General features: G+C 44.4%; 1 protein-coding gene across 1 annotated transcript in view; it reads left to right on the top strand.

Annotated features, from left to right (window-relative positions):
- The first annotated feature begins 5721 nt into the window (after positions 1-5721).
- The window catches only part of LOC142103655 (matrix metalloproteinase-21-like), a 60080-nt gene continuing 39310 nt past the window's right edge, over positions 5722-26491 (top strand). The window contains exons 1-5 of the mRNA XM_075187766.1: positions 5722-6124; positions 8352-8389; positions 10923-11444; positions 20063-20801; positions 25174-25313. Coding sequence (XP_075043867.1) covers positions 11295-11444; positions 20063-20801; positions 25174-25313 — 1029 coding nt within the window. The 5' untranslated portion in view covers positions 5722-6124; positions 8352-8389; positions 10923-11294. The remainder of the gene's footprint in view (positions 6125-8351; positions 8390-10922; positions 11445-20062; positions 20802-25173; positions 25314-26491) is intronic.

Below are 26491 nucleotides of genomic sequence, written 5' to 3' on the forward strand. Positions count from 1 at the left end.
TTGTGTATATAAGCAGCAGCTTGTGATCGAGTGTGCAGACATCTTGTCCCCAGACTTCAGGATTGAATGACTGCACTGGATCCAGAGCGCCTGCGATAAGTAACGGCTGTATTTATTATTACTTCACTTGAGCATATTATTCTACAATTTGCGAATAAATCTTTGTGCGTTGGAAACAGAACTCGAGGTTCGACAATCGTTATTGGTTAGCGACAATACGCACATAACAGCTGACAACCTGTTTGAAAAATAGAGATGTCATTGCAACATGGCTTATCCAGTTTGGACTCTCCTGAAGATATGTCATTTCTGATAACGCCACTAATATTGTGAGAACATTACAGCTGGGTGAAATCCATCCCATTCCCTGTTTTGCTCACACAGTCAACTTGGTGGTATAGAGCTTTTTGAAAAATGACAGGGACGTGCAGGAGATGCTGTCTGTGTCCCAAAATTTTCAAGACATTTTCGGTATTCTGCAGCAGCATGTAGGAGATTGCAGGAGCTACAAGAACAATTTAATTTGCCCTAACACCAACTGACGCAGGAGGTGGTAACAAGGTGGAATTTCACACATTATATGCTTGTGAGGATGGAGGAACAGCAAAAGCTATCCATGCTTACTCCACAAGCCATAACATTGGGAAAGGAAGGGAAATGTACTTTAGTCCAGCGCAGTGGAAATACTTTCCATGTTGTGCAAGGTGCTGAAACCATTCGAAGTAGTCACATGGGAAGTGAGTTCAGACACTGCTAGTTGGAGCCAAGTGATTCCCTTACTTAGACTTTTGGAACAGCAGCTTGAGAAACTGAAGGAGCAGATGAAACAAAGAATTTACGTTTAGTATGTTGGACTTGAACTTTAATTGCTTCGCCAGGATCAAAGCGTTATCAACATCTTGAAATTGGATCCCTATATTTTGGCTACTATGCTTGATCCTAGGTTTAAGAGCTATGTCTTCTCTTTATTTCCAACTGTCCCAGATGACAAGAGATGCAATGAGCTCCTGGGACCTGATTCATTAAGGATCTTAAATAAAGAGGTATCTTATTTCAGTCTCCTGGACAAAACCATGTTACATACAATGCGAAGGGTGCAAACTAGTATTCTGTTGTGCACATAAGTTAAATACTGACTGTTTTTTCATGTAGCACACAAATATCAACTTTAAATTTCAGTGTACAAATAAGCTATCAAGTATTTGTGTGCTACATGAAAAACAGTATTTAACTTATGTGCAAAACAGAAAACTAGTTTGCACCCCTTGCATTGTAACATGGTTTTGTCCAGGAGACTGAAATAAGGATCCTCTTCATTTAAGATCCTTAATGAATCAGGCAACATCTCCACTTTTTCAAACCCGCAGCTTAGTAAATCTAGCCCCTGGTCTGGTCTAAAAGAAATGCCCAAAAATCGTGACACCTCTGCCGTAATGCCACCTGATCCTACTATCAACATCCAAAAAATGGTGTCGGATTATTTTAACGACAGCATAGAAATAGACACGTCAGACAGTCCCTTTACATACTGGGAGCAAAAAAATGCAATTTGGAGACCCAGTATAAACTCGCTTTGCAATTCCTAAGCTGTTCACCCCCAAGTGTGTAGTCGGAAAGTGTTTTCAGCACAGCCGGGAACCTTGTCAGCGATCGGCCTAGGAGGCTGCTCCCTAAAAATGAGGAAAAGATGATGTTCATCAAAATGAACTACAAAATCCCAGAGGAAGGTCTTTACTGGCAATTACATCAAAGTACAGAGAATTCTGCAGTGGTGGATTCCATTATTATGGTGTGAGGATGATGTACACTTTGATGAGGGTGAGGAGGATGACAATGTCGATTGCAGTTGCTGGGATCTAGCTGAGAGAAGGACGCTAACTAATGCTGAAATGCTTATTAACATTTTAGGTGGAATGGCATGTTGGCAATTTTATGTTTTTCTGCAGTAAAATATTACCTTTATTAAAGATGTATTTTTCTTTAAAAAGGTAAAATCTTTTTTTTTACATTTTTGTTTTTTACATTTATGTTACATAGACTTCTGCAATGGTGGATTCCTGCGGGAATGAATTAATATTGTGTTAGGATGATGTACACACTGATGAGGGTGAGGATGAGTCTGAAGATGATGACAACATCTTGCCACTGAAGAGTTCATTGACAGCTCTGTTAGCTTAGCTGCCTTAAGCTCAGTGTTAGCTTGTTTTGTGGGGGGCCCAAACAAACCAAACACTTCAGCCACAAAAGTGGCACTCCTTGTCCCTGAATTGCTTGGTTTGTTAAACTGTGCATGTCCATTTTAAGATCCTTTTTAATATCCAACATAAGGGGGAGTGGGAGGCAGGGGCGGATCTAGAAAACTACTGTACCCGGGGCAATTTAGGGGGGATGATTTAGGCTCCGCCCCTTTCTAACAGTTTAGGCTGCCGACGGCTGCACAGTATGTGCAGGTCCGTCCAGCCGTGACAGGCAGGTACAGTGTGCTGCCCGGCTGCTCTGATTGGGTTTAATCAGAGCAGCCGGGCAGCACACTGTCACGGCTGGACGGACCTGCACATACTGTGCAGCCATCGGCAGCAAGTGTCTGCTAGGGGGGGGGGGGGGGGGGGGGGCGATCGCCCCGATCGTCCCCCCCTCCTGGATCCGCCACTGGTGGGAGGGCCCAAGGACAATTCCATCTTGCACCACTTTTCTTTCCTGACACTGCTGTGTGGCAATGTGTCCTAGATGTGATAGAAACTGCTGTGTGTTTGTGCCATTGCTCTAACCAGCCTGAAGTGCTTGCTTTGTTAAACTGTGCCTGCTACCCCTTCTGTGTGAGTTTGTTAAAGCTTTTGAACATATGGGTGGGTGGGAGGTCCCAAGGACAATTCCATCTTGCACCACTTTTCCTTTCTGCCACTGCTGTGTGGAATGTTTCCTAGATGTGCTATGAACTGCCGTGTGTTTGTGTCGTTGCTCTGTCGCTAATTATCCAGTCAGCTCGCTGCAGTCTTTGTCCGAAAGAGTATGAAAATAATATTGTGACCTGTGAGGTGGTCAAAATTGACTGAAAATGACTGTAAATTATTGTTATTGAGGTTAATAATAATGTAGTAAAAAAAAAAAAGAGCAAAATTATGTGATTATAGCATAGTTTGTCAATTTTTCTAAAAAATACAGATCCAAAACCAAAAGCAAAACACAAACTTAATACAGATCCAAAAGCAAAACACGGGGGGTCAGTGAACATCTCTACTAAATACTCCAAGCAGTGCGTCCGCTACCTTTTCCGCAGTTATGGAGAACAGAGCTACGCCTCAGGATACCCTTGTGGCATAGTCCACCATGATGAGGATTTACCTCTTCCCCGATCTACTGGGCAGTCAGGGGACCTCCTATGTCCACAGTCACTTGCTGAAAAGGTTACCCAACTATTAGCAAGGACTTGAGTGGAGCACGAGCACTGGGGTGCCTGAGCTGCTGACACACGTCACATGACTTACAGTAGACCTGGACGTCATCCGACATTCCCGGCCAGAAAAAGTTCTGTCTCAGCCGCTTCAGTGTACGACCTCTTCTGTGGTGTTCGGCCATAGAGATTCTTAGGTGACCGGTTTTCCTGCAGCACTTCTTCTCCAGCCTGGGCTCTGATGGTCCCAGTGACAGGGCGGGACAGTGGCTGGCGAGATGTACCTGAAGGGTTGGACACTTGTTTTCAGGGGTCAGTTGAAGAAGGGTGTCCCCCTTATTGTACAGTCCTTAGGGGTTGACTGGCGCTTCTGCCAGTGTGGCCTAACAACCACATACTAATCTGCACACTGGGCGACTGCTTCCAAGGTGTCTGGCTTCCTGTCCAGCACCCATTCCTTCATCTCCGCTGTGCACCGGCAAGGAAACTGGTCTTTAACTCCTGCACGGTCTGGGCAACAGCTCTGCACACCCACTTCCTGGCAGACTCCCGCAGCAGGTAGGCAATCTTCTCATGGGTGCCGTAGAGGTTCTTGACAAGGTCCCAGAACTTCTGACAATCTCTCTGAGGTAATAGTGTACCATCTAAGGAGTGCCCTTTTTATTATATGATGATCCACACAGTCCTCTGTGGGCACCCCACGGGAGCCCTCCACTGCATGTCCTTGCAGTGTGGGCACCAAACCTTAACCATTCCACTCTGGGTACAGCGTGTAGCCTGCAGGTTCTTTCAAATACTTGCAGGTGCTCATCAATATTTCAAATAGTGTCCTCAAATTTAGGGGAAGGTACAGATGACAGTCCTGATCCTCTAGGGGGCGCCTCCACTCTGGGCTACATGGCTCCGCCCTTCACTCTTGGCGCTATGCCTCAATGACTTTAGGTCTGTGGCTCTGTGTTCATTATTGGACAGAGGGACTGATTCTGCTGATACTGTCTGTTGCGAAGAGGACCCTCCTGTCTGGGGGTCTGGTTCACCTTGTTCCCGGTGTTCAACTGGGCCGTCGCTTTGGCCACTGCCAATGATATAAATGTGCTCACCGCGCAAATAATATAAATATATTTATACATAAAGTTATTTATAAGTGATCCAGCCACAGGTACTCTCTGCGGAGAAGGATCATAGTTATATAGTGTTACTTTACTGATCTGCCAGAGGTATTACAGGGGCACTCTCTACCCGCAGAGAGGGATCATGGTTATAGAGTGTTACTTTACTGACGTGTCAGAGGTATTACAGGGGTACTCTCTACCCGCATAGAGGGATCATGGTTATAGAGTGTTGCTCTACTGACGTGTCAGAGGTATTACAGGAGTACTCTCTACCCGCATAGAGGGATCATGGTTATAGAGTGTTGCTCTACTGACGTGTCAGAGGTATTACAGGGGCACTCTCTACCCGCATAGAGGGATCATGGTTATAGAGTGTTGCTCTACTGACGTGTCAGAGGTATTACAGGGGTACTCTCTACCCGCATAGAGGGATCATGGTTATAGAGTGTTGCTCTAATGACGTGCCAGAGGTATTACAGGGGTACTCTCTACCCGCATAGAGGGATCATGGTTATAGAGTGTTGCTCTACTGACGTGTCAGAGGTATTACAGGGGCACTCTCTACCCGCATAGAGGGATCATGGTTATAGAGTGTTGCTCTAATGACGTGTCAGAGGTATTACAGGGGTACTCTCTACCCGCATAGAGGGATCATGGTTATAGAGTGTTGCTCTACTGACGTGTCAGAGGTATTACAGGGGTACTCTCTACCCTCAGAGAGGGATCATGGTTATAGAGTGTTGCTCTATTGACGTGTCAGAGGTATTACAGGGGCACTCTCTACCCGCATAGAGGGATCATGGTTATAGAGTGTTGCTCTACTGACGTGTCAGAGGTATTACAGGGGCACTCTCTACCCGCATAGAGGGATCATGGTTATAGAGTGTTGCTCTACTGACGTGCCAGAGGTATTACAGGGGTACTCTCTACCCGCATAGAGGGATCATGGTTATAGAGTGTTGCTCTACTGACGTGTCAGAGGTATGATAGAGGCACTTTGTGCAGAGAAGGATTATAGTTATATAATATTACTCTATTAATCTGTCAGGACTATAGCTGAGTAAACACTTTGCAGAGACTGTGCATAGTAATGTGATGTTTCTCTTCTGATTTGTTTGATAGTGAGTGGGTGATGAAGGAGCTGTAAAGCCGGAAACTGTGGCGTAATGGAGGGCAGAAGCGTCATAGAAAGTGAAAACACTCCAGAGTATTATTTACTCTCTCCTCACAGTATAGTTTCATATTTACTCTGGATGTGGAGATATTTCCCAGACACGAAGGAGCTGGATGAGTAAATGGGGTGTAGAGCTGTAAATCAGGTGTGAAAAGGGCAGCGTGGGTGATATCCGCTCCATCACTCTGTGTATTTATGAGGATGATAACATGGAGATTATATAGAATTAAATGAGATCACAGTCTGTGGAAGACAGGGCACCCGGTCAGGTGATTTAGGAATTAAAGTGTTAATGTCAGATAAGATTTTCTCACCTGATTGGTTGAGTCTTTCAAACCTCCCTTCCTGGCACAACTGTACAAGACATTCTCCAGATGTGCAGAGAGGAACGAAGAGAAAACACACGCAGCCCCGAGCTGGGAGCCAAGAGAGACACAGCAGATACAGGTGAGAGACAGCCCTGAGGGAGCTAAGATCTTAGTGAGACATAGAGGATTCTGGTGAGACTCTGAGAGAGATGGCACAAACAGAGAGATCTCAGTGACACATAGAGGAGACAGGGGAGACACTGAGAGTAGTGTCACCAAGAGGGAGATCACAGTGACACATAGAGGAGACACTGAGAATAGTGACACCTACAGGGAGATCTCAGTGACACATAGAGGAGACAGGGGAGACACTGAGAGTAGTGACACCTACAGGGAGATCTCAGTGACACATAGAGGAGACACTGAGAGTAGTGTCACCAAGAGGGAGATCACAGTGACACATAGAGAGACACTGAGAGTAGTGTCACCAAGAGGGAGATCACAGTGACACATAGAGGAGACACTGAGAGTAGTGTCACCAAGAGGGAGATCACAGTGACACATAGAGGAGACACTGAGAATAGTGACACCTACAGGGAGATCTCAGTGACACATAGAGGAGACACTGAGAGTAGTGATACCTACAGGGAGATCACAGTGACACATAGAGGAGACACTGAGAATAGTGACACCTACAGGGAGATCTCAGTGACACATAGAGGAGACACTGAGAGTAGTGTCACCAAGAGGGAGATCACAGTGACACATAGAGGAGACACTGAGAGTAGTGACACCTACAGGGAGATCTCAGTGACACATAGAGGAGACAGGGGAGACACTGAGAGTAGTGTCACCAAGAGGGAGATCACAGTGACACATAGAGGAGACACTGAGAGTAGTGTCACCAAGAGGGAGATCACAGTGACACATAGAGGAGACACTGAGAGTAGTGACACCTACAGGGAGATCACAGTGACACATAGAGGAGACACTGAGAATAGTGACACCTACAGGGAGATCTCAGTGACACATAGAGGAGACACTGAGAGTAGTGATACCTACAGGGAGATCACAGTGACACATAGAGGAGACACTGAGAATAGTGACACCTACAGGGAGATCTCAGTGACACATAGAGGAGACACTGAGAGTAGTGTCACCAAGAGGGAGATCACAGTGACACATAGAGGAGACACTGAGAGTAGTGACACCTACAGGGAGATCTCAGTGACACATAGAGGAGACAGGGGAGACACTGAGAGTAGTGTCACCAAGAGGGAGATCACAGTGACACATAGAGGAGACACTGAGAGTAGTGTCACCAAGAGGGAGATCACAGTGACACATAGAGGAGACACTGAGAGTAGTGATACCTACAGGGAGATCACAGTGACACATAGAGGAGACACTGAGAATAGTGACACCTACAGGGAGATCTCAGTGACACATAGAGGAGACACTGAGAGTAGTGTCACCAAGAGGGAGATCACAGTGACACATAGAGGAGACACTGAGAGTAGTGATACCTACAGGGAGTTCACAGTGACACATAGAGGAGACAAGGGAGACACTGAGAGTAATGACACCAAGAGGGGGATCTCAGGGATACATAGAGGAGACAGGGGAGACACTGAGAGTAGTGACACCTACAGGGAGATCTCAGTGATACATAGAGGAGACAGTTGTGACACTGAGAGTAATGACACCAAGAGGGGGATCTCAGGGATACATAGAGGAGACAGGGGAGACACTGAGAGTAATGACACCAAGAGGGGGATCTCAGTGACACATAGAGGAGACAGGGGAGACACTGAGAGTAATGACACCAAGAGGGGGATCTCAGTGACACACAGAGGAGACAGGGGAGACACTGAGAGTAATGACACCAAGAGGGGGATCCCAGTGACACACAGAGGAGACAGGGGAGACACTGAGAGAAATCTCCAGCACAGATATATATGAGAGATGTATTGGGCAGGCGAGAGTGGAGCTTAGAGACAGTCAATGCACACTAGAGATAAGGAGAGACAGTCCTACATGTGTATACATCAGAGAATTGTGTAAAGAACATACATTATTATATACTGTTTTATATCAGCACAGAGGGAAGAAGGAGGATGTGCAGATAAATTACCTGTTTATTATTCACTATCTGCTGCTTCCAAATTCATAGGTTCCTTGTAATGTGTTATAATATCCAGTAAGGAGATCATTTAGTACAGTGTAGTGGGCATTATTATTATTATTATTATTATTATTATTATTATTATTTTCATCATTTGTGGTTATTATTGTTCCTATTATTACTTTAATTATTGCGATTATATTTCATTAATGTTAAAAATAATATTATTTTCTACCCTCAGATCTGCTACGAACTGAAACTTAAATTGAGGAATAAAAGGTAAATAGGAGGAATAACCTTTACATCTATTTGTTTGTATGTTATATTATTATATAACACTACTTCATATACTCAGTTATCCTGGATCAGCAACCTTTATCTATCAGTGTGCTGGTGAAAGTGCAGTCATCATCATCATCATCACCATTTATTTATATAGCGTCACTGATTCCGCAGCGCTGTACAGAGAACTCAGTCACATCAGGAGCTTACAGTATATAACATACACACACAGACAGAGAGAGATAGAGAGAGAGACTAGGGTCAATTTTGATAGCAGCCAGTGGGAGGAAACTGGAGCACCTGGAGGAAACCCACGCTAACATGGGGAGCACATACAACCTCCACACAGATAAGGCCATGGTCGGGAATTGAACTCATGATGCCAGTGCTGTGAGCCAGAAGTACTAACCACTGAGCCACCATCGTGCTGCCTATATATATGTATATATGTGTTGATCCCATGCCACACATTAGTGCCCCCAATCACACTGTAGTCAGACATAATCATTTTAGTGTTTCTTCTGGATTTTCTGTCACAAAAGGAGCGTTATCAGCAACCAAATATCTTCATCCCACACTAATCCCCATCTCCCATAATGAGCTTGTTTATAATTATATACTTTACAGTAATGCTCAACTGTGTCAATGTTAGGTAGCTCTTATAAAGAGAGAACGATTTGAGGTAGATAGATAGACAGATATGAGATAGATAGACAGATAGATAGATAGACAGACAGATAGATAGATAGATAGATAGATAGATAGATAGATAGATAGATAGATATAAGATAGATAGATAGATAGACAGTCAGACAGATAGATAGATAGATAGATAGATAGATAGATAGATAGATATAAGATAGATAGATATAAGATAGATAGATATAAGATAGATAGATAGATATAAGATAGATAAATAGATAGATATTAGATAGATAGATATAAGATAGATAGATAGATATAAGATAGATAGATATATATTAGATAGATATAAGATAGATAGATATATATTAGATAGATATAAGATAGATAGATATATAGATAGATAGATATAAGATAGATAGATATTAGATAGATAGATATAAGATAGATAGATATTAGATAGATAGATATAAGATAGATAGATAGATAGATATAAGATAGATAGATAGATAGATAGATATATAGATATAAGATAGATAGATAGATATGAGATAGATAGATAGATAGATATGAGATAGATATGAGATAGATAGATATAAGATATATAGATATAAGATAGATAGATATAAGATAGATAGATATAAGATAGATAGATAGATAGATATAAGATAGATAGATATAAGATAGATAGATATAAGATAGATAGATAGATATAAGATAGATAGATAGATAGATAGATATAAGATAGATAGATAGATAGATATAAGATAGATAGATAGATATAAGATAGATAGATAGATAGATATAAGATAGATAGATAGATATGAGATAGATAGATATGAGATAGATAGATATGAGATAGATAGATATGAGATAGATAGATAGATAGATAGATATGAGATAGATAGATGATGGTAGATAGATGATTGATGCATAGAAGCCTGTAGACGCATATCGATGGCTGCAATGAAAGCATTGTCACATGTAATAGTCCAGATGTCCCCTCACTCATATGATTACTGCCAGATATAAATATGGATACAGACAGCTGTTATTTATGAGGTGGTTTAGGCTATAAAGTGACATCATTGCTTCCAGTATGTCCATTTCAGGCGGATCACAAAGCCGCCATCTAGGAGTAGACTGATTTTCTGGTGTCCAGTTGAAAGAAGCCGTAGACAACTACTTGCTAGCCACAGGAGTACGTGCTAGCCACAGGAGTACTTGCTAGCCACAGGAGTACGTGCTAGCCACAGGAGTACTTGCTAGCCACAGGAGTACGTGCTAGCCACAGGAGTACTTGCTAGCCACAGGAGTACGTGCTAGCCACAGGAGTACTTGCTAGCCACAGGAGTACGTGCTAGCCACAGGAGTACTTGCTAGCCACAGGAGTACGTGCTAGCCACAGGAGTACTTGCTAGCCACAGGAGTACGTGCTAGCCACAGGAGTACTTGCTAGCCACAGGAGTACGTGCTAGCCACAGGAGTACTTGCTAGCCACAGGAGTACGTGCTAGCAACAGGAGTACTTGCTAGCCACAGGAGTACGTGCTAGCCACAGGAGTACTTGCTTGGGCAACCGCTATATAAATCAGCCTTTATGACTATAAACAGCCAAGATCAGTAAAATATATATATATATATAGGTGATAAAGGTCTGCAGAGAGGACACACTTAATGGTCAGTCATGTGAGCAGAGTGTTGGTGGTGAGAATGGGATCTCGGTCTATATAATAATATAATATACAGAGAGTTATAATGATGGATAATAGTAGAGTTGTCAGAGTAAATGGGAATCTATATCCCCAGAGAAGATAAGAATTACTAACAAATACTCACTATTACTGACTGTTGCAACTTATCAACTCCGGTCCTTTTATTTCTTACAGCAAAAGTAAACAGAACTCAAATGTTTTGAAGAAACACAATTATAATCTTAAAATAAATCTACTGACAAATCCTCTAGAATCACAGCATAGATAATCAGAGGAGCAACTTATAGAGTAAAAGGTCCAGCGTGGAAAGCAGTAGGTCCTCCATCGAGGGTAAGAGGTCCTCCATCCAGAATCAGAGGTCCAGTGCACAGAGTAAGAGGTCCAACGTGGAGAGTAAGAGGTCCAGCGTGGAGAGTAAGAGGTCCAACGTGGAGAGTAAGAGGTCCAACGTGGAGAGTAAGAGGTCCAGCGTGGAGAGTAAGAGGTCCAACATTTAGCCTTATTACTTGAAGGAATTGGATTCTAATCTAATCAGAGCAGAAGACAATGAGGGTGCACACAGATTTATTCATCATACTCTTCATAAATTTGACTCCCATTACAGGAGAGAGACTTTATCATGCCCGAGATCGCTCTGACATACAGATAAACCCAAGGGAAAAAGCAGAGACTATTCTTACTAGAAAATATGCTCAGGTAGGTTTTATTTTATATATATATATATATATTAAGCTTGGACAGGGGTATATTAGATGGAGTGTGATTTGGGGTGGGGGTGTATTATGAAGTGTGATATATGAGTGCGGTGTATGAAATTAGGGGGTAAATGTATCAAGGTCCAATTTTATTCAGCGATTTAAAATTTTAGTTCCCATGTCGCCACATGTATTTATAATTTACGATTTTTACTCCCATTTTCAAAATCTCTGATGATTTGCTGTGATTAGCTAACTCTCCTGTGTTTAGGTATAAATCCCATAGACAACACGCTGCGTCCTAGCTGTGATTAGTAAACACATCACTGTTACACTGTCTGCCTATAGAGCCGCAGGTCCCTGCAGCTGTCAAAGTTTAAAAATAGATAAATGCTCCAAAAAAAAAAAGCGTGGGGTCCCCCCGTCCAAGCACTATTAACCCTAGTGCTGCCAGCCTACTGCTGGTTACGTGAAAATCGGGGAAAAATTTTGCGTGGGGTCCCCCCGATTTTCATGCAACCAGCACTAAGCAAACCAGCCGGGGTGGGTGGCACTATAGCAGGGGCGGATCTAGAAAAATGCTGTACCCGGGGCGATTTTGGGGGGGGAGGGGGGATTTAGGCCCCGCCCCTTTCTAACATCTTAGGCTGCCGACGGCTGCACACTATGTGCAGGTCCGTCCAGCCGTGACAGGCAGGGACAGTGTGCTGCCCGGCTGCTCTGATTGTGTTTTAAACCCAGTCAGAGCAGCCGGGCAGCACACTGTCCCTGCCTGGCACAGCTGGACGGACCTGCACATACTGTGCAGCCGTCGGCAGCAAGTGTCTGCTAGGGGGGGCGATCGCCCCGATCGCCCCCCCCCCCCCTGGATCCGCCACTGCACTATAGCAGGGGGGGCACGAGGCAGGGGTCCCCCTGCCATAATGACAACCATCCCCAGGCTGTTCAGCATTGGGCTGGATTCCCTAGGGAGTGGGGTCCGCCGAAGAAAACGAGAGGGTCCCCCCTCTAGGAACACTCAGCCCAGTGCTGAAAGCACTAGGGCTCTTCCTACCCTGGTGGGCTGTGGGTATTAGGGTAATATCAACGATAATAAAGAATAAAAAACAAACAGCCGCCATTTTGTTTTCTGGAACTACAAGTCCCTGCCAGCCCAGTTTGCCCTAAACAGTGTGGGCATGCTGATCCTTGTATAACTACAAGCACCAGCATACCCATGGCAGCCAGGGCATGGTGGCACTTGGAGAACCACAAGTGCCAACATGGCCTGACACCCATGGCTGGCTGAGACTTGTAGTACCACAAAACAAAATATTAAATAAGCCACAACTCCCTGTTTAAAACCACAACATTGTAATAAAAATAATAAAACCCCAGGATTCTTACCGATCTGAATTCTTCCACTTTTGTCAGCAGCTTTTAATCCAAATGTGTTTAAAACCCATGTCCAATAATCTAATTCCAAATGTCCATGCTTGAAAATGTCCCAAATAATTCATATTTGCCTTCAGGCAGTGCAGTCCGGGAAATGGGTGTGACCAGAGGGCGGGAGGGGGCAGGGGTGGGCGATTGCTTCATTTTGGCCCAGCCCCCGCAACGGAAATGACGTTTTGTCGCGGGGGACGGGGCTAAAATGACGCGATTCACCGCAGATCGCGCTATTTAGGCCAGGGAATTGTGGGATGCGGCACTTACCTGCTCTCCCTGTAGTCCGGAAGACCGACTTATCTTCAGGCAACAAGGTCCCCCCTATTTGTAAATCCAAATCCGGAACATGCTTGAATAAAATAAGACACCCAACTTACAAACAACTCAACATCTGCTTGTATAATGTACAAACAGACCGACGGTAATTAATAGAATCCAGCCGCGAGGCCTATTTGCAGTACAGCGGGTTGTATCTGGCGATATTTAGAGCTAACTCAGGAAAGTTTGCTTAATCGCAGCTTCATACATTGGAGACTTGAATAGCTGGAGTGGCAAACAGTCAGGAGTTTGATCTCTATCGATTTTGGAAATGGCAATTTTGATAGATACACATCTCTGGCAATTTTACAAAAAATCTCACTTTAATACATCTGCGAGATGAAACATTGCGGGATATTCAAAATCGGAGCTTGATACATGTACTCCGAAGTCAGAGTTGGGGTGAGGGTGTAGTAGGGGATGTGTGAGTTGAGGTGAGGGTGTATTAGATGATGTATGAGTTGGGGGGAGGGTGTAGTAGGGGATGTGTGAGTTGGGGTGAGGGTGTATTAGGTGATGTGTGGGGTGGAGTGAGGGTGTATTAGGTGATGTGTGAGTTGGGGTGAGGGTGTATTAGGTGATGTGTGAGTTGGGGTGAGGGTGTATTAGGTGATGTGTAGGGTGGAGAGAGGGTGTATTAGGTGATGTGTGAGTTGGGGTGAGGGTGTATTAGGTGATGTGTGAGTTGGGGTGAGGGTGTATTAGGTGATGTGTAGGGTGGAGTGAGGGTGTATTAGGTAATGTGTAAGTTGGGGTGAAGGTGTATTAGGGGATGTGTGAGTTGGGGTGAGGGTGTATTAGGTGATGTATGAGTTGGGGTGAGGGTGTATTAGGTGGTATGTGAGTTGGGGTGAAGGTGTATTAGGTTATGTGTAGGTTGGGGTGAGGGTGTATTAGGTGATGTGTGAGTTGAGGTGAGGGTGTATTAGATGATGTGTGAGTTGGGGTGAGGGTGTATTAGGTGATATGTGAGTTGGGGTGAGGGTGTATTAGATGATGTGTGAGTTGGGGTGAGGGTGTATTAGGTGATATGTGAGTTGGGGTGAGGGTGTATTAGATGATATGTGAGTTGGGGTGAGGGTGTATTAGGTGATGTGCGAGTTGGGGTGAGGGTGTATTAGATGATGTGTGAGTTGGGGTGAGGGTGTATTAGGTGATGTGTGAGTTGGGGTGAAGGTGTATTAGCTGATGTCTAGGTTGGGGTGAGGGTGTATTTGGTGATGTGTGATTTGAGGTGACGGTGTATTAGGTGATGTGTGAGTTGGGGTGAGGGTGTATTAGGTGATGTGTGAGTTGGGGTGAGGGTGTATTAGGTGATGTGTTGGTTGGGGTGAGGGTGTATTAGGTGATGTGCGAGTTGGGGTGAGGGTGTATTAGGTGAAGTGTGAATTGGGGTGAGGGTGTATTAGGTGATTTGTGATTTGGGGTGAGGGTGTATTAGGGGATGTGTGAGTTGGGGTGAGGTTGTACTAGGTGATGTGTGAGTTGGGGTGAGGGTGTATTAGGTGATGTGTTGGCTGGGGTGAGGGTGTATTAGGTGATGTGCGAGTTGGGGTGAAGGTGTATTAGGTGATGTGTGAGTTGGGGTGAGGGTGTATTAGATGATGTGTGAGTTGGGGTGAGGCTGTATTAGGTGATGTGTGAGTTGGGGTGAGGGTGTATTAGGTGATGTGTTGGTTGGGGTGAGGGTGTATTAGGTGATGTGCGAGTTGGGGTGAAGGTGTATTAGGTGATGTGTGAGTTGGGGTGAGGGTGTTTTAGGTGATGTGTGAGTTGGGATTAGGGTGTATTAGGTGATGTGTGAGTTGGGGTGAGGGTGTATTAGATGATGTGTGAGTTGGGGTGAGGGTGTATTAGGTGATGTGTGAGTTGGGGTGAGGGTGTATTAGGTGATGTGTGAGTTGGGGTGAGGGTGTATTAGGTGATATGTGAGTTGGGGTGAAGGTGTATTAGATGATATGTGAGTTGGGGTGAGGGTGTATTAGGTGATGTGTGAGTTGAGGTGAGGGTGTATTAGGTGATGTGTGAGTTGGGGTGAGGGTGTATTAGGTGATATGTGAGTTGGGGTGAAGGTGTATTAGATGATGTGTGAGTTGGGGTGAGGGTATATTAGGTGATGTGTAGGCTAAAGTGAGGGTGTATTAGGTGATGTGCGAGTTGGGGTGAAGGTGTATTAGATGATGTGTGAGTTGGGGTGAGGGTGTATTAGGTGATGTGTGAGTTGGGGTGAGGGTGTATTAGGTGATGTGTTGGTTGGGGTGAGGGTGTATTAGGTGATGTGCGAGTTGGGGTGAAGGTGTATTAGGTGATGTGTTAGTTGGGGTGAGGGTGTATTAGGTGATGTGTTAGTTGAGATGAAGGTGTATTAGATGATGTGTGAGTTGGGGTCAGGGTGTATTAGGTGATATGTGAGTTGGGGTGAGGGTGTATTAGGTGATGTATGAGTTGGGGTAAGGGTGTATTAGGTGGTATGTGAGTTGGGGTGAAGGTGTATTAGGTTATGTGTAGGTTGGGGTGAGGGTGTATTAGGTGATGTGTGAGTTGAGGTGAGGGTGTATTAGATGATGTGTGAGTTGGGGTGAGGGTGTATTAGGTGATATGTGAGTTGGGGTGAGGGTGTATTAGATGATGTGTGAGTTGGGGTGAGGGTGTAATAGGTGATGTGTGAGTTGGGTTGAGGGTGTATTAGATGATGTGTGAGTTGGGGTGAAGGTGTATTAGCTGATGTCTAGGTTGGGGTGAGGGTGTATTTGGTGATGTGTGCGTTGAGGTGAGGGTGTATTAGGTGATGTGTTAGTTGGGGTGAGGGTGTATTAGGTGATGTGTTAGTTGAGATGAAGGTGTATTAGATGATGTGTGAGTTGGGGTGAGGGTGTATTAGGTGATATGTGAGTTGGGGTGAGGGTGTATTAGGTGATGTATGAGTTGGGGTGAGGGTGTATTAGGTGGTATGTGAGTTGGGGTGAAGGTGTATTAGGTTATGTGTAGGTTGGGGTGAGGGTGTATTAGGTGATGTGTGAGTTGAGGTGAGGGTGTATTAGATGATGTGTGAGTTGGGGTGAGGGTGTATTAGGTGATATGTGAGTTAAGGTGAGGGTGTATTAGATGATGTGTGAGTTGGGGTGAGGGTGTATTAGGTGATATGTGAGTTGGGGTGAGGGTGTATTAGGCTATGTGTGAGTTGGGGTGAGGGTGTATTAGATGATGTGTGAGTTGGGGTGAGGGTGTATTAGGTGATGTGTGAGTTGGGGTGAAGGTGTATTAGCTGATGTCTAGGTTGGGGTGAGGGTGTATTTGGTGATGTGTGCGTTGAGGTGAGGGTGTATTAGGTGATGTGTTAGTTGGGGTGAGGGTGTATTAGGTGATGTGTTAGTTGAGATGAAGGTGTATTAGATGATGTGTGAGTTGGGGTGAGGGTGTATTAGGTGATATGTGAGTTGGGGTGAGGGTGTATTAGGTGATGTATGAGTTGGGGTGAGGGTGTATTAGGTGGTATGTGAGTTGGGGTGAAGGTGTATTAGGTTATGTGTAGGTTGGGGTGAGGGTGTATTAGGTGATGTGTGAGTTGAGGTGAGGGTGTATTAGATGATGTGTGAGTTGGGGTGAGGGTGTATTAGGTGATATGTGAGTTAAGGTGAGGGTGTATTAGATGATGTGTGAGTTGGGGTGAGGGTGTAATAGGTGATGTTTGAGTTGGGTTGAGGGTGTATTAGATGATGTGTGAGTTGGGGTGAGGGTGTATTAGGCTATGTGCGAGTTGGGGTGAGGGTGTATTAGATGATGTGTGAGTTGGGGTGAGGGTGTATAAGTGATGTGTGAGTTGGGGTGAAGGTGTATTAGCTGATGTGTGAGTTGGGGTGAGGGTGTATTAGGTGATATGTGAGTTGGGGTGAGGGTGTATTAGGTGATGTATGAGTTGGGGTGAGGGTGTATTAGGTGGTATGTGAGTTGGGGTGAAGGTGTATTAGGTTATGTGTAGGTTGGGGTGAGGGTGTATTAGGTGATGTGTGAGTTGAGGTGAGGGTGTATTAGATGATGTGTGAGTTGGGGTGAGGGTGTATTAGGTGATATGTGAGTTGGGGTGAGGGTGTATTAGATGATGTGTGATTTGGGGTGAGGGTGTATTAGGGGATGTGTGAGTTGGGGTGAGGTTGTACTAGGTGATGTGTGAGTTGGGGTGAGGGTGTATTAGATGATGTGTGAGTTGGGGTGAGGGTGTATTAGGTGATGTGTGAGTTGGGGTGAGGGTGTATTAGGTGATGTGTTGGTTGGGGTGAGGGTGTATTAGGTGATGTGCGAGTTGGGGTGAAGGTGTATTAGGTGATGTGTTAGTTGGGGTGAGGGTGTATTAGGTGATGTGTAGGGTGGAGTGAGGGTGTATTAGGTGATGTTTGAGTTGAGATGAAGGTGTATTAGGTGATGTGTGAGTTGGGGTGAGGGTGTATTAGGTGATATGTGAGTTGGAGTGAGGGTGTATTAGGTGATGTGTGAGTTGGGGTGAGGGTGTATTAGGTGATGTGTAGGGTGGAGTGAGGGTGTATTAGGTGATGTGTGAGTTGGGGTGAGGGTGTATTAGGTGATGTGTTGGCTGGGGTGAGGGTGTATTAGGTGATGTGCGAGTTGGGGTGAAGGTGTATTAGATGATGTGTGAGTTGGGGTGAGGTTGTACTAGGTGATGTGTTAGTTGGGGTGAGGGTGTATTAGGTGATGTGTTGGCTGGGGTGAGGGTGTATTAGGTGATGTGTGAATTGGGGTGAGGGTGTATTAGGTGATGTGTGAGTTGGGGTGAGGGTGTTTTAGGTGATGTGTTGGTTGGGGTGAGGGTGTATTAGGTGATGTGTGAGTTGGGGTGAGGGTGTATTAGGTGATTTGTTGGCTGGGGTGAGGGTGTATTAGGTGATGTGTGAATTGGGGTGAGGGTGTATTAGGTGATGTGTGAGTTGGGGTGAGGGTGTATTAGGTGATGTGTTGGTTGGGGTGAGGGTGTATTAGGTGATGTGCGAGTTGGGGTGAAGGTGTATTAGGTGATGTGTTAGTTGGGGTGAGGGTGTATTAGGTGATGTGTAGGGTGGAGTGAGGGTGTATTAGGTGATGTGTGAGTTGAGATGAAGGTGTATTAGATGATGTGTGAGTCGGGGTGAGGGTGTATTAGGCGATATGTGAGTTGGATTGAGGGTGTATTAGGTGATGTGTTGGCTGGGGTGAGGGTGTATTAGGTGATGTATGAGTTGGGGTGAAGGTGTATTAGGTGATGTGTTAGTTGGGGTGAGGGTGTATTAGGTGATGTGTAGGGTGGAGTGAGGGTGTATTAGGTGATGTGTGAGTTGAGATGAGGGTGTATTAGATGATGTGTTAGTCGGGGTGAGGGTGTATTAGGCGATATGTGAGTTGGGGTGAGGGTGTATTAGGTGATGTGTGAGTTGGGGTGAGGGTGTATTAGGTGATGTGTGAGTTGGGGTGAGGGTGTATTAGGTGATGTGTGAGTTGGGGTGAGTGTGTATTAGGTGATGTGTGAATTGGGGTGAGGGTGTATTAGGTGATGTGTGAGTTGGGGTGAGGGTGTATTAGGTGATGTGTGAGTTGGGGTGAGGGTGTATTAGATGATGTGTGAGTTGGGGTGAGGGTGTATTAGGTGATGTGTGAGTTGGGGTGAGGGTGTATTAGGTGATGTGTTGGCTGGGGTGAGGGTGTATTAGGTGATGTGCGAATTGGGGTGAAGGTGTATTAGATGATATGTGAGTTGGGGTGAGGGTGTATTAGGTGATGTGTGAGTTGGGGTGAGGGTGTATTAGGTGATGTGTTGGCTGGGGTGAGGGTGTATTAGGTGATGTGCGAGTTGGGGTGAAGGTGTATTAGATGATGTGTGAGTTGGGGTGAGGGTGTATTTGGTGATGTGCGAGTTGGGGTGAAGGTGTATTAGGTGATGTGTGAGTTGGGGTGAGGGTGTATTAGGTGATATGTGAGTTGGGGTGAGGGTGTATTAGATGATATGTGAGTTGGGGTGAGGGTGTATTAGGCGATATGTGAGTTGGAGTGAGGGTGTATTAGGTGATGTGTGAGTTGGGGTGAGGGTGTATTAGGTGATGTGTGAGTTGGGGTGAGGGTGTATTAGGTGATGTGTGAGTTGGGGTGAGGGTGTATTAGGTGATGTGTGAGTTGGGGTCAGGGTGTATTAGGTGATGTGTGAGTTGGGATTAGGGTGTATTAGATGATGTGTGAGTTGGGGGGAGGGTGTATTAGGTGATGTGTGAGTTGGGGTGAGGGTGTTTTAGGTGATGTGTGAGTTGGGATTAGTGTGTATTAGGTGATGTGTGAGTTGGGGTGAGGGTGTATTAGGTGATGTGTGAGTTGGGGTGAGGGTGTATTAGGTGATATGTGAGTTGGAGTGAGGGTGTATTAGGTGATGTGTGAGTTGGAGTGAGGGTGTATTAGGTGATGTGTGAGTTGGAGTGAGGGTGTATTAGGTGATGTGTGAGTTGGGTTGAGGGTGTATTAGGTTATGTGTGAGTTGGGGTGAGGGTGTATTGGGTGATGTGTGAGTTGGGGTGAGGGTGTATTAGGTGATGTAGGAGTTGGGGAGAGGGTATAGTAGGGGATGTATTAGATTACTTCTAGTATGGGGTAGGAGTTTATTAGAAGAATTGAATGTTGGAGTCATAGAGTGTGAACTGTGTAATGAGGTATTAGATTTGAATTGCTTTTCACTATTTGTACATATGTCATATGTACATGGCCAAAAAGAAGTCTATAAAGTAGAACACAACCTAACAACATTTACAAAAACCATTGTTGAATTTTCAGAGATACCTAATCCATTCTTTTATTTCTTTCCTTGTTCATCATTTGGCAGCTGACTCTTTTTTTATTTTGCAGAAGTATCTGTGGAAGTATGGCTGGATTGAGCCAGTGCGTTGGGATTCAATGCCATTCCATGGGGTACTCGCAGCATCAGGGGAGAACGTAGCCCCACCAGACATCTCCACACTTCTCAGTGAAGGACAATCCTTACCCCCTGCTCAGTTAGAGACTCCTCAGGGACCAGAGCCTACATTAAATCCAAGATTTTTAGTAGCGCTGAAAAGATTTCAGGAAGCCAATAGATTGGAAGTGACAGGACAACTGGATGAGGCAACTCGGGAAGCTATGAATGCTCCGCGCTGTGGCGTTCCTGACCTGAAGGTCCCAGACAGAGAGCGGGCAGAAGATGTAGACACAGAACAACAAGAAAATATAAAGGAAGAGGATGATTTATATCTGTCCAGCACTGATTCCATCATCTCCACAAATGACAGGATCAGGAGAGGATTGAATAATAAAAAGACCAGAGTACATCCACGAGCAGGAAATAACATTGACCTACGACTGGCCCGTCATGTAAGGAAAAAACGAAGTGATCTTCTAAAGGCTGGAACCAAAAAAGGGGCTTTTTCAAAGCCTACAATAAAGTGGAGGCTCCTTGGTGAAGGTTACAGTGTGTGGCTGACTATCGACCAGCAGCGATCTATACTAATGCGTGCCTTTCGCATCTGGAGTGAGGTGGTACCTCTCAACTTTGAAGAAGATTTGAACTCTCCTGCCCACCTTATTGATGTCAAACTAGGCTTTGGTACACGTGAGTATGACACTTTATTAATTATAATTAAACTTGTTTCCTATTCACTTTTTTAGTTATGGTGTATGGTTAAGAAACGTGGATGGCAGAATAAAAGCTGCCACATTAAAGGAAACAAAGTGACTATTACTCAAAGATAGCAGCAAATAGTTTTTGTGACATTTAATCCACATCTCTTCACACCATTACACCCCTCACTAGTGCACACATGTCTGTACCCCCTTTTTATGACCAAACTTATGACACATGGATTAGTCACTGCCAGCCATAAAGATAGTCTCACCCGCTGCTTATCCATCATTAGTCTGGTTTCTTTCTTCTTAATTCCATATATATTGTCTATGTTCTAATCCTCTATGATCATAAGGCATTTCTTCACTCACACTTCCAATACTTCATCTACTCATCTGCTGTCACTGCACACGATAGCTCTGTGTAAGGTGATTTTACAGCGGTTCAATGAGAAACATGTTTATATCATAAGTTGTACACAGTGTAGTTCCCACAGCATCAGGACCACACATGGACAACCGTCTCCAAATCTGTTGCTGCATGTTCTAGTTGGCACCTGGCGAGGGAAGGATTCAATTCAATTTCAGGTCATCTCCATTGCCCTAATGCTGCCTGAAGCTAAACTGTCCTACAAGGTCTCTTCCCAGATCTTCTTTAGGTTGACTCAAAATCAGGAGTTTGAGTCTACCCAAAGAAGATCTGGGACCTTGGGATTGGGGAAGTACCTGATGTTACAGAATGGCTGACCAATCCCAAGTACCTCCGACTTGGTTCCCCAAACGCTGACATTGTCTAGGCAACAGTCAGTGGCAGAACTACCATTGATGCAGCAGCTGCCATGCACTGGGGCCCATGGAGATAAAGGGGCCCGCTGAATAGCAGATGCAGAGGGTCAGGGGCCCACAGCTCGCTAGTTCCGCCTCTAGCAACAGCCAAATGCTGGATTTACAATATGGCCAATCCCCGCATTGGGTGTGATAGGAGAACGCTTAGTTCGCTCTCACACTGTGAGAGATTATAGTTCTGCCTCCTCCTCTCTGAGTCTGGGGGCTACCACTGATCTGACTGCAGTGACTATGTATTCTGGTGTTAAATTAGCAATCCCACAAAGAAGATGTATTTATTTAATTTCTTTAAATAGCAAGTAAAGTACTTGTCAATCATGCATCCTACAAATCATTGTCTCTTTTCAAAAGTTCTCTGACAAACAAACATGGCTGCCAGACAAGCTCTCAGCTTGTCATGTTATGGCAGTGGGGGTGAAGAAAGCTTTCAGTGTAGACAGAGCTCAGACATTCCAAAGTCTGCAGCTGAAGCTGTGAAGTTGTGTTTTGGTGAAGATTCATAGTTCCAGGGAAAGAAGCAGTTTCTGGGACTAAGCACCAGTAGATGGAGCCTCCTGGACATTTTCCCCAGGAGTCTCCAGGCTGTTAATCCTGCAAACCCTCCAGCTCCTCCATCATCAGGGAGCAGCAGGCCTGAGGAAGGACAAACGAGCCAAAGCCCTGGTCTCGGGGCCTAGTCTGGTAGCTCCTCCAGAGCCATCCAGGAGTGCGCTTGGCCCAGGAAAAAGCCCCAGTTTGCAGTCAGGTGGCATAGCAGGTGGGAGCTGGAGTTACCAAGGTTTGGGACATCGCAGCAGAAGTAACACTATAAGCGAATAATAACAAAGCTGTGTATGATGATCCGAGTAATGTACAGCCTGGGAAGACGGACCTTGCAGAAGAGTGTACCCAATCTGATCAAAACTTACCTGATCCCAGTCCTTTTGTATGTTAGTTATATGTGCAGTAATAAGCTTAACCTCATTCAAGCACAATGTGAGCTGTAGACTGAGGATGGAGTAGGCCTTGGGTGCTCTTCTTTTGACCTCCTTTATTAAACTGAACTTTGGACGTCTCATTTTGGAGACCATTTCCCGGTGGGTAGACAGATTCAGAGTCTGGGTGTCTCCTTTTCTCAGTACATGAATAGGGCAAAGTCCATAAGTGAGTCTGAGTTTACTTCTAGAGGGAGTTGGAGAGGAGAATCTTGCTCTCCCACTTCGGTCACTGAAGTACTGCTCAGGCGGTGTGTGTAGGGCAAGTATAGATCAGGTGAATTCCCAGAGGATACCCCCAAAGTACAGAGACATTGCCTGGCTCTCCTTTCATTGGAGGCTTTACATGAAGGGACGGCACAGAAAGACCGATTATCGTGGCTGCCACAGGAGGAGGGTCTACGAGAGGTGTAGAGGATGGACCATTTCTTTCTTAGCGATTCCTTCAAGTAAGGGCTTCTGAGAGATTCATGCTCCCTTGTTAATCCTTGTCTCTCCAAGTTAACCTTTTAAATAATGTAGTGGTTGGGTAGTTCATGTGAATGGCACAGTGTCTCTATTAGATAGAAGATCCTTCCCTGTGAGGTGGTGGTAGATGACTTCCTGTATGCATGGAGGGAATGGATGCATCAACATGGAGGGGTGGTGGAGAAGCTTCAGACACCCCTTGAATTGAGAGATGTTGAGGCCAGACCTCCACCTTCTATAGCTTTTTATCCTGTTCTCTCGCTGAAGAATTTATATTTATTTTATATTTCTTTTGTATGAATAGTGGTCAAGTTGCTTTCATGTTTTTAAATTGTTATTTTTTGGGTGAATTAATTTAATTTTCTATAAAATGTGTGCTGCAAATTCTTTAACAGTAATAAAAATCTCCAAAGCCTCTTTGCCATCTGACTGTGGTTGCCATGGTAGTAGTCCCATGTCACTGGGCAGAATCAGAAATCAGTAATAGAAGCCTGAAGAAAAAAACATCTTCTTATACCCTGCAGCAGGGACTGATGGGTGTTTTTCATGTGATTGCTGCTGCAATGTTGATTATTTTCTAACATAAGTGGGATTTGCTGAAGAAATGTTAGAATATTGTTAAAGAACATGGAGACATTTCCTCCCCTGCAGCCTGTGATCCAGGGGATATCTCTGCAGTCACTCATGTGACCATTCCACCATATGAATGAATTGCCCTCAGAGAATTGGGCACCGCAAACAGTGTAACTTGATGCCATGATTATTCTGCCTGGATGGCTGCCAGTCCGGGCACATTCCATCCCAGAGGTCCAACCCTGTGATTTATAGCACAAAGTATCAGGGTGGTATAAGTAAACCTATATCCAAGTTTGTATTGTTGCTGAGTCAGAATGTTCTCAGACCCCTGAGTTTCAGGAGCCGTAACTCTGGATATTTATGGAGGAGAACTTTAAATTGCCTCAATGTTGAAAAAAAACCTTTTTCAATTCGTGATAATGTACTTAAGTTTATATATTATGTTATTTTTACTGTGTGTACACTATTCATCTTCATCATCTTCATAACTGTCTTTGTCTTCCTCACCGTCATTATCTTCATCACCATCATTTATTTCATCATCATTAACTTCCTCATCATCTACTTCACCGTCATTGTCTTCATCATCATCATCATCTTTGCCTATTTGTAAGGCGCTACAAAACTCCGGAGAGTTGGACATTGGGTATACAGAAAACAGGAAAAGTACATATGAGGGTGATGGAGAAGGTGCAGCAATGAGACAAAGGCTTGGGAGGGCCTGGCCCTTAGAGCTTACAATCTAAAACTCTTCTTGGATATCAGTAAATATAACCACAATATAAAGTGTTTTATTTCAAATTCCCTTTTCTTACTGCTACTGTTAGTTAGAGGGTAGCACGGTGGCTCAGTGGTTAGCACTTCTGCCTCACAGTACTGGGGTCATGAGTTCAATTCCCGACCATGGGCCTGATTCATCAAGGTACGCATACGCATCTGCTAAACGGGACTTGAGCTACGTAAAACACCACATACGCAGCGCAAACAGAGCAGATACGGCACTCAAAGTCAACTCAATCTCAAACTCTAATGCAAATATAACGGTTTGAGTCACTCAAAGTATGAAACACAGATGCGTATGCGTTTGCGTACCGTGATGAATCAGGCCCCATGGCCTTATCTGTGTGGAGTTTGTATGTTCTCCCTGTGTTTGCGTGGGTTTCCATTGGGTGCTCCGGTTTCCTCCCACACTCCAAAAACAAACTGGTAGGTTAATTGGCTGCTAACAAAATTGACCCTAACCCAGTCTGTGTGTTTGTCTGTGTCTGTGTGTGTGTTAGGGAAATTAGACTGTAAGCTCCAACGGGGCAGGGACTTATGTGAATGAGTTCTCTGTACAGCGCTGTGGAATTAGTGGCGCTATATAAATAGATGATGATTATGATTATTTCTTTTTACATTCTTACATTTGTCACAACTGCTGTTTCCATTTATGTAAAGGTAAATCTATAACAGTTAAAATGAAAATATTTTTTAAATCTAAGTTCCGTCTTCCAGGCCGTCACCTGGGCTGCTCACAGCTCTTCGATGGAATGGGCCGGGAGTTCGCTCACGCCTGGCAACTTGGGGACATTCACTTTGATGACGATGAACATTTTGTGCCTCCAAATAGTGAACAGGGGATCAGTCTTCTGAAGGTGAGAATATAACGTTGTATGAGAGAGAATCACAGAATATAATGTGTGAGGGAGAATCACAGAATGTAACTGTCACTGGATCACTGATAAATAACTTCTGGTATAAATTTATTTAAAGATAATAGAGCAGGACGCTTATTTATATAATTATACATAGAAATCTGTGACACTGACACTGTGTGTACCCCGTTACTGGTGCACCTGGGCTGGTACTCCTGACCTCTTACTATAGATCAGGGTTGCTGTGGATGGATTCCTCCTGGCCTATCACACTGACCAGAGCTGCTGGGTAGCGGGCAGAGCGGTGGTATTGGAAAAACTGGGTCCAACCTCAGAAACAGCCGGAGAACGGATTAAATTTAGGGTCTATTCTGCAGGTCACAGGATTACAGCAATATTGAAGTTGTTTTCAAGCAGGTCTATGAAGCAAGTGATGTTTATTTGCTCTCACACTGGTTGAAGGTACCAGTGATCAGGTCAGATGAAACAAGAAGAACATTTCAGTGTACAAGATAGTGCTGTTTATACTGATTTGGACACAGGCTATTTTTAGAATCAGGATGCAATGTGTTTACACAAACATGGATTTACATGCATTACAAAGCCAACAATATTTACACTTATCTATGAAATTGTAAAGATGCTGTGATGTTCTTCATCTGGTTTTCAGATGCAGAGAATCTAGGAGCCAGTCTTAATTAAAAGTTCCTGCATTCAATGTTGGACCTTCACATATCAAAAGATCTAATTAACATGGACCCCTCTTCAGACAGTCCAGAATACACATTCCCAAAGAGAGGTACAAACCCCAAACAAGCCACTTCCCCACATCACAACTCACAAAAGACTTCCATCCACAAAGGCTTATTGTATCAGATATATACCTTAAGAAATAATGCATCTACTCTAGCAAGGTTAAACAAGAAACAAATTTCTTCCTCTGGTCTCAGAAAATAAAGATTTTCCTTACCAAATTATACACAATATCAAAAATAAGTACATGTGCAATTATATAAATAAGCGCCCTGCGCTATTTCCTTTAAATAAATTTATACCAGAAGTTATTTAAAAGTGATCCAGTCACAGTAGCGTTGTGTGAGGGAGAATCACAGAGTATAACGATGTGTGAGGGAGAATCACAGAATATAACGTTGTGTGAGAGAGAATCACAGAGTATA

Source organism: Mixophyes fleayi, chromosome 1, assembly GCF_038048845.1.
Source record: "Mixophyes fleayi isolate aMixFle1 chromosome 1, aMixFle1.hap1, whole genome shotgun sequence".
Classification (NCBI taxonomy): domain Eukaryota; kingdom Metazoa; phylum Chordata; class Amphibia; order Anura; family Limnodynastidae; genus Mixophyes; species Mixophyes fleayi.